General features: G+C 37.4%; 1 protein-coding gene across 4 annotated transcripts in view; it reads left to right on the forward strand.

Annotated features, from left to right (window-relative positions):
* The window catches only part of NT5C3A (5'-nucleotidase, cytosolic IIIA), a 29674-nt gene extending 23180 nt beyond the window's left edge, over nt 1-6494 (forward strand). For all 4 annotated transcript variants that reach the window (XM_009273475.2, XM_019470541.1, XM_009273474.2 and 1 more), the window contains 8 exons: nt 768-866; nt 1279-1348; nt 2063-2109; nt 2534-2619; nt 2879-2968; nt 4283-4445; nt 4914-5114; nt 5871-6494. In XM_009273475.2, the coding sequence (XP_009271750.1) occupies nt 768-866; nt 1279-1348; nt 2063-2109; nt 2534-2619; nt 2879-2968; nt 4283-4445; nt 4914-5114; nt 5871-5972 (858 nt within the window). In that variant the 3' untranslated portion in view covers nt 5973-6494. The remainder of the gene's footprint in view (nt 1-767; nt 867-1278; nt 1349-2062; nt 2110-2533; nt 2620-2878; nt 2969-4282; nt 4446-4913; nt 5115-5870) is intronic.
* The last annotated feature ends 2089 nt before the right edge of the window (nt 6495-8583 follow it).

Raw genomic sequence — 8583 nt, forward strand, 5'->3', positions numbered from 1 at the left:
TTACTATTTCTGCAAGGTTGAAGAGAAACTTTTAGAGTAAGTAAAGGCTTGGGGGGGAGGGTGTTGTTTGGGGAGGGGTGGGGGGTTTGTGTGGTTTTTTTCCTTTTTTACCAAATTCAGCATTTATCATAATATTCAAGAAATATTCTTCATTCAAAAGGAATATGTGGTGTGATAGCATGTGTTATTTCAAAAGTGTGCAGTAAAATAGGTAATGGAAAATTACTGATGGACTGGCTAGGGAGCAGGAATTACTATCCGGCCTTGCTGTATTGGAGTACTCAGTTGACACATGCAGCATTCCCAACAAAACAACGCGTGTCTAAAATCAGCCTGTCTTCTTCATCTATGGTGAAACTTCAAGGGCATGTTAATTGCACAAAGAGCTAGTTTTAAGGGTCACCATCTCCCAGTGACATACTTGAACCACAAGGTGATCCTATATGTCCTGTTTCTATATATCTCCCTTATTTCCTACAAATACAATTATCCTTTCTGTGAGTGTCAGCTTATTGAATAATTTGATAGTAGGGAAGGAAATGAAAACAGATGTTGAAAGCAAACAGAACTATATACAGTCATCAGTTAATACATCCAGAGTATTTTCTGTTTCTTCTTACTCTTAACTTGCCTTCCTGTCCTGAGCATGTCTTGATGTCACGTGAAACTGTTTATAGATGCAGAGCTTCCAATCTGATGGATAGGAGGTATTACTAGTAAGTTTTCCTCTGTAAGTATATTTCTGTCTTTGTTCTTATTCTTCATAGATGCCAGAATTTCAGAAGAAGACTGTCCATATTAAGGACCCAGGGAGAGTAGAGGAGATTATTTGTGGCCTCATCAAAGGCGGAGCTGCCAAACTTCAGGTAAAGATAGTAGAAGATGTAACCAGTTCGGAATGAAAGCAATCATGTAATTGTTGCTCTATGCTAAAAAGAAATCTCCAAAACTTAGACATCTGTTAACTCTTTTAATAGCCCTTGTTGATTCAACTGTAATTCAGCCAGACACTAGTTAAGTAAATGATATAAACATATAAGCTTAGTAATTTCAGGAAATATTCTGACCAAAGGAATTAGATAAACAGTTTTGGTAGAAAAAAAGTTATTCTTATGGGATATTCTGACTTCCATTACAATAGTTCAATAAAATAGGGAGATTTCTGTGACACATATGCTACTCAGCTACAACTATTGTTGATCATTCAGAATTTCTAGCCATTCTTTATTTTGTCCCTCCATGTTGTAAGACAGTTTTGCTTTTTCTTTCCTTAAATAGATTATTACAGATTTTGATATGACATTAAGTAGATTTTCCTACAATGGAAAAAGATGTCCAACTTGTCATAGTGAGTACTTTTTTTTTTTTAAATAATGATTGGTTTGTTCACTCCTTTTAGTTTCTCCTAGATTTTAATTTTCTATCCAATTTATTCCCTAATGTGTGAGATTCTATATTGACTTGTTACCTAACCTGTACATCCTAATGAAGAAGTATTCTAGTGACTGTCTATATGTGTTTTTATGTATATATATTTTAATCACAATCTGTGTGAATTAAAATCAGGTAAGTTGTCATTCACAATTAAAACATTAAGTTCTGAACTATAAGATGTTAGTGGCTAGATATGGTAGGGTTGACTTTTATTTTTTAAGAGCCCATAGTAGTCCTGACGCCTGCAAGAACCAGATAGTAAACTCCTCAGAATTCTTGGCATTTTTATCCTGTAGCCTTTTAGAACAAAGAAAGAGAATCCATTTACTAATGAAGTGGGAATCTTAAAACACATAGGATGCTTCACAATGATTTCAGAAGCAGTTAAATGTCAAGAAACAGATAAGAGAACTTGCAACTGACCTTTTAATTCAGAGATGAGGGGAAGGACAGTAATACATCTTCATGCTTATGAAGAAAAATGTGTCTTTTACTGGTTGCTGGTAAAAGTTCTGAGGAAACACAGTGGTATGTCATCAAACATTGTCATCTATGCCATTTACAGTGTTGTAGAGCAAAGTGAAAGAAATATACCATCTTGTTTAACACTTTTTTTTCACCCCCCCAGACATCATTGATAACTCTAAGCTCATCACAGAGGAATGTCGGAAAAAGGTAAACAGAAAACCTACTAGCTGTTGGTTTGTTGTACAGACAACTGTTATCGTTCCCTGGCTGTACTGTGTGTTGAATTACGCAGCATGACAAGACAAGGGATACTTTCAAATCCTTAAAGCTCTCTGAGCTTTCTCACTTGACTGCAAGACATCCCATCACTAATAGAAGTGAACAGAAATATTTGTGTTCTTGATAGTAGCATGTAGTTCAGTTTAACAGCAGTCACTTTTTCTTCTTAGATATATCTACAAGCTAACTCTTTGTTCAAAGAGCATTTCAGATTCCATTTTATCTAAATAATGTAATCAGAATGAAGAAAGTTATTTTGATTGGTTAGATCAAATACCAAGTGTTATTTTATAAAAATAAATATTTTATTTTATAAAAATACATTAAACATCTGGTGGTTTTTTCCCTTCAGTTGTTGCAGCTGAAAGAAACCTATTATGCTATTGAAATTGATCCAGCTCTCACTGTTGAAGAAAAATATCCATATATGGTAGAATGGTAAGAGACACCTCCCATCTTCAAATTGTACTGAGATTAGATTTAATAAGTTTTTAAAAGCAAACTAATGGCAGTAATTAGCTTTTAGGTAACACATTAACTGAATTAATCTCTCTGAGTGTTGTGCAACAACTGGTTTTGCTTTGCTGTTAACTTGAATGATCGAGAATTAACCATACAGGATGCTTTTCATCATGAGATTTAATGAAAGGTGAATCTTAATAAGTCAATTTCGACCCATTTTTTGTTTATATTCTAGGTACAATAAATCTCATGCACTACTCATTGAACAAGGCTTACAAAAGGATAAGTTTGCAGAAATTGTGAGGGAATCTGATGTTATGCTGAAGTAAGTTCCTTTTGATTTGAACAATACTGTTTCGGAGCATTTTCTGTAGATTCTTACTGTGTGTTTTCAGGGGAAAAACGAACAAACAAACAAACACACACACATTCCTGCAAATGTGACACCGTAATCTTGGAACATAGTGAGCTCTTAATGCCCCCACTTTATTCGTATTTTGTAGCTAAATGCTTACAATGATCACACTGTATACATTAGAGATCTTAAAAAAATTTTAAAAAAAGTTTGAGTCCCATCTCTACACACTTCATTTCTGTAGACTTTCATCCTCTTGAAATTTCACTGGTGGCTCTTTTTTTGTAAGGGGAATGTAGAGTTCAACTTTGTTCCTTTGAAAAATATTCCCTATAATAGTTTTATCTGAGATAAAAATGCAGTGACTTGAGGAATATGTTTCATATGTTGTATTGAATATTGTTCTTCCTTTATGGCTAAAGACAAATTTAAAAGCCAGCAAAATCCTTGCTTGAAATGTGCTGTGGCTCCCATCTCTTTTAAAGTTCTCCAAAATTGTCTGTAAATTTTGGACTACTGAAACAAGATGCTAAGACTTAATTTGTGGAAGTGTTTGTTTATCATACTGGCTAAATTCTTGTCTTTAGCAAAACACACAAGCACACCGTCTCTGCTTGTTTGAAAGCCTGAGTCCATGTGGATTGAATCTTCATTCACAGGCTAAAATTCCCTCAAAAATTTTCATCATTTTTTTAAAAAATGTAAAATTCTACCAATCAATGTCTGTGTGGAGAAGGTGTATAGAGATAATATTATCTTGTTCCTGGAATACTACACGTAGTTTTGATTGGGTACTGAAAACTAAAAAGCTTTCAGGAAAGAGTGACAATAAATGTTTTCAGGATTTCAGAACAAAACTAAATCTGTTTTATTGTAATAATCCTATAGAAAGTCAAATATTTAAGCAAGGAATATTGAAAGGAAATGTACAGCCTGACAGTAGCTAGAGAGAGTTCTACTAGTTGCTTGCTTTTTCTGGGGTGTTTGGGGAGGGGGAACTGTTTTTAAGTCTTTAAAACATGATTAGATGTTTGGGGGGGGAAATTATACAGCTCAAGACCAAACAAACAGCTTGATGCAAGAGTTTCTTACTCAAACTACGTGCCTTGTGTTAAATTGATGGTTCTTGCTAACCTGAAAAGGTGAGGCAAAGGAAATAAAGGGAAATGCTCAGAGAAAATTAATTTTCTTTTGGGAAGATGATGTGAATGTCTTCTGAAAACTCCGACTTTTCTTGGCTTTCTTTATTTGAGATTTGATTTGTATTCACATCCTGTGTTACAGAGAAGGATACGAGAACTTCTTTGATAAGCTCAGTGAACATAATATTCCTGTGTTCATATTTTCTGCTGGGATTGGCGACATTCTTGAAGAAGTTATCCACCAGGCTGGGGTCTACCATTCTAATGTCAAAGTGGTTTCCAATTTCATGGATTTTGATGAAAATGTACGTATGAAATAACACATTCTTATCAAACATGACTGTTTGTGGTATTTAGTAGCTATTTATATATACTACAAGATGAACATTTTAATGCAACAGATGTAGCCATCTACCCTGCCACATAGAAAATGAGAATTGCATACTCAGCACTCCCCCAGGCAAAAAACAAGCAGAGGATAACAGTTCAAACACTGTTAGTGTGGTGTGACTAAGGTAACATTCATTTCCGTTAACGACAACCTCACACTCAGCCCAGTACAGCACTCCTCCTCCTCCAAGCAGGGAGGATCGCTGTCTGTCTAGTCTTAACAGTGCTATTACAGTCATTACGTTATTTAACAGTAATTTATCTTGTTCATCGTTAGAGGTTACATAGTTCAATGTTAGTTCAAGAGTAGTATCACCTATTTCATTCTAGATTCTATCTTGTCTATATGATACTAGAAATAACTTCAGTGGGTTTTTTTATAGGGAATATTAAAAGGATTTAAAGGAGAATTGATTCATGTTTACAACAAACATGATGGTGCCTTGAAGAATACAGAGTACTTCAAACAACTAAAAGACAACAGTAATATCATCCTGCTGGGTGATTCCCAAGGAGACTTGAGCATGGCAGATGGAGTAGCAAACGTTGAACACATTCTTAAGATTGGCTATCTCAATGATAAAGTAAGTAGCCTTATAACCTTTTGAACTTTGAGTGAAATACTGTAAGTTAGAAAGAGGTTCATTATAATAAGCTTCAGGTATCAAACCAAGTGTTTGGCCGGTATTTGTTTTGAGATTTCAAACATTTTTCATGGATTTCTTGCCTCGAGTTTTTTTTCTAATCCATTAGCTACAAAAACACAAATGTAAATTGCTTTGGGTTTTGTACTGAACTACTTCCGAAAAGATATTTTGTTGAGAAGTAAAATTCAGAAGCTAGAGAAATTAATTCTTTTAAATTCCTGGCTCCTCCCCCTCCTTTCAATACTGGATTGATAATTGAGCAAAATTATAATCTTCCAAATAAGAAAGTAAGGCAGTATCTCCTTTTTTTTTTTTTTTTTTTTGAGGAGACACAGAACTGATTGTTTGCTAAGTTATAATGCACATCCGTTTGCATTCAGGAGAGAGAAAACTTCAGTTTTCTATTTCTCTCTGCCTTTTGGGAAGCTGAGGAAGTAGTTTTTCTTTCAGTATCGTTATGTATGAGATCCTGGAATAAACGTGAGGTATTACATCCTGGAATGCGCACACAGTTACAACAGGCTACTCCTACTCTGTCATCCTGTGGAATTCACTCATAGGAGCGACACATATTTGCATGGCTCATTCCCTGAATTTGATGGAAAGACTGGGCAGCATTTTAATGAGAAAAAGTCTTTCAATAATTAATTCTAAAACTAAGTGAGTCTTTCTCTTTATCCCTTCTGCAATTAGGTAGATGAGCTTTTGGAAAAATATATGGACTCTTACGATATTGTCTTGGTGAAAGATGAATCCCTGGAAGTTGCCAACTCCATCCTACAGAAAATCCTGTAAATTGCAGGCTCAAGTCACTCCATTCCTTCCAGGAGGCAACTGGACAGAAGAGCGCACGTGTGCTATCTTAGATGTGTTTATTACTCATTTACAGAACTGTTTAATTTAATTTAAGACTTTTATCTTCATTTTGGTATTTCGAAATATACATGGTATCCATTGTCAACTAGAAGCTCCTTTTACTGGTCTTATGCTGTTCTTTATTGTCTCACACTCCTATTATAACTAGATTTCAATTGGATTTATAGATGTGATAAACTGCTGCTGATGGGATACTATGGTTCACTGTCTTTTAATCAGGCATTTCAGAGGAGCATTTTAGAAAAATGTGGCTATTTTGTAAAATTGAAGATGTAAACGTTCTGTGAATAAGCAGTGTGCGTTTGTGTTGCCTTTTCTTTTTTCAAAGAAGGTATTTCAGTCTCAGCTGTACTTTCAAGGATCTTACTCATATGCTACAGACTTTGACAGAAGTTTTTCATACATATATTTTTCTTCAGTAAAAATGCTTTATTCACCCAATTCAGGCAAAGTGTTTCTTCTTAATGGATTTTTGTATTGTTACAAAATATTCTATATCCTTACTGGTTTTTTATCCTTTGTGGAATGGGAAGAATGTTTTAAGTTAATATATCTGAGGTAAAGTTTCTCATCTTTGTAGTAACAGATAGTTTCACAAGCTAATAGTACACAGCCATAACTTCAGCCCATTTTCAGATCTTACTTTGTGTACTACTCCACTTCTAGCCTGCTGTTTCACGTCAAAGCTAGCATGGCTCGTCTAAAATAATCTCTCTTGGAATTCTCTGTGAGCTGCTCCAGGCACAGAAAATCAAAAGCAAGCTAGATCTTAATCTTGGATTTTAAAAGCAGACTTAGCCATCTTGCAAAATCAAGTTTTCTTGCTACCAGCCCCATGCCTCAGAAGCACTTAAGGAACACCTCTCCAGACTGGCTTTAGGTCACATTCCCACTCTCTGCAAATTGCAAGCACAAGTATCAGTATAGCAGTCTAGCTCTTCTGGCTTCATTACGCAAGTCCTCTCTGTTTAAACACCTACTGAATCTTCATAGAATCATAGAATGGTTTGGTTTGGAAGGGACCTCTAAGGGTCATCTAGTCCAACCCCCCCGGCCGTGGGCAGGGACATCTTCAACTAGATCAGGTTGCTCAGAGCCCCATCCAACCTGACCTGGAATGTTTCCAGGGATGGGGCATCCACCACCTCTCTGGGCAACCTGTTCTAGTGCTTCACCACCCTCATAATAAAAAATTTATTTTATTTTCTTTAGAAAGTATTTCCCCTGTACTGAACACATTACAGTACCTCTCAACATCATGTACGGAATGATACAGCTTAATATAGCCACAGCTTTGGAAGCTTACTCTGATACGTTGCAGGAGAAGTTAAAGATGGTGGTGTGACCCTGGTCCTAAGAGATCTCGGCTGTACTAGCTCTATTCATTAATAAAATAGAGGCAATCGTACAACTTCCCTAACATACAATATAGTCATTGTTCCCCTTTGCTTTCTTTTATACACAGCAGGAACTGTGCCATCTTCCATTCCCTGAGAAATTGTAATGAAAATATGGGAGAGCCTAGATTTGCATTCTCTCCCACCAAGTAATACACATCTCAAGAAATGGCCTCTTTCTGTCCAACCTGTGGTCCGTTAGCTAAATTCTGACTCGGTAGCACCAGTCACATTTTTTCCAAATCAGCAGACTTACATCTGTTACCACATGTGCTGGAACTTTTCCAAGAAGGCAAGATGGGGGGGTAGTTTCCTTACCCCACCTCTGCATCCTCTGCAGTAAACTGAAATTAAATCATCCCCGTATTTTGAATGCACGGCAGAGACTTGGTACCCAATCCGAGGTCGTGTGCGCATCCTTTCATAATCACATTACACATGCTGTGCCAGCAGGGAACTGCTGAGCACAGGGACCTTTCAGAAATTCCAGCCTGCATCTTAACAGGCAAAGACTGAGGGATGATGTCCTCCTTGTATATGACCTACAGTCATGTAATTCTCTGCTCCTGGCACAGGGGCAGCTAGATCCCCAGAAGCGGGAGCCTTAGAAGCCCTCCATTTGAGCAGAAAACCACTTAAACCGTAAGATGACAAAGGAGAGGATAGCATCTTGGCTGCCTTCCATTTGAGAGCCATGACTCAGGCGGCAGCAGACTGGAAGAGCTGCAAGCGCCCTGGTGGTGCCAGTGGCAGGAGGAGACGGGAGCAGCAGCTGCCTCAGCCCTGGCCTGCCAAGAGCCTGTCAGCCAAAGCCAGAAGATGGAGAAGAGCTTGAAAGCGGTAGTGACAGTTGCTGAGTCAGTGGCATCAGGAGAGCTGATATTCACCCTGTCTTTCATACACACACACAAAAAACCAAGTGCCCAACAGCAGCGAGTGCTGCAGTTGATGTGTGACTGACAGGATGTTGTGGTTTAACCCCAGCCGGCAACTAAGCCCCACGCAGCCGCTCGCTCACTGCCCCCTTGGTGGGATGGGGGAGAGAATCAGAAAGGTAAAAGTGAGAAAACTCATGGGTTGAGATAAGAACAGTTTAATAGGTAAAGCAAAAGCCATGCACGCAAGCAAAGCAA

This window comes from Aptenodytes forsteri, unplaced genomic scaffold, assembly GCF_000699145.1.
Source record: "Aptenodytes forsteri isolate BGI_AS27 unplaced genomic scaffold, ASM69914v1 Scaffold270, whole genome shotgun sequence".
Taxonomy (NCBI): Eukaryota; Metazoa; Chordata; class Aves; order Sphenisciformes; family Spheniscidae; genus Aptenodytes; species Aptenodytes forsteri.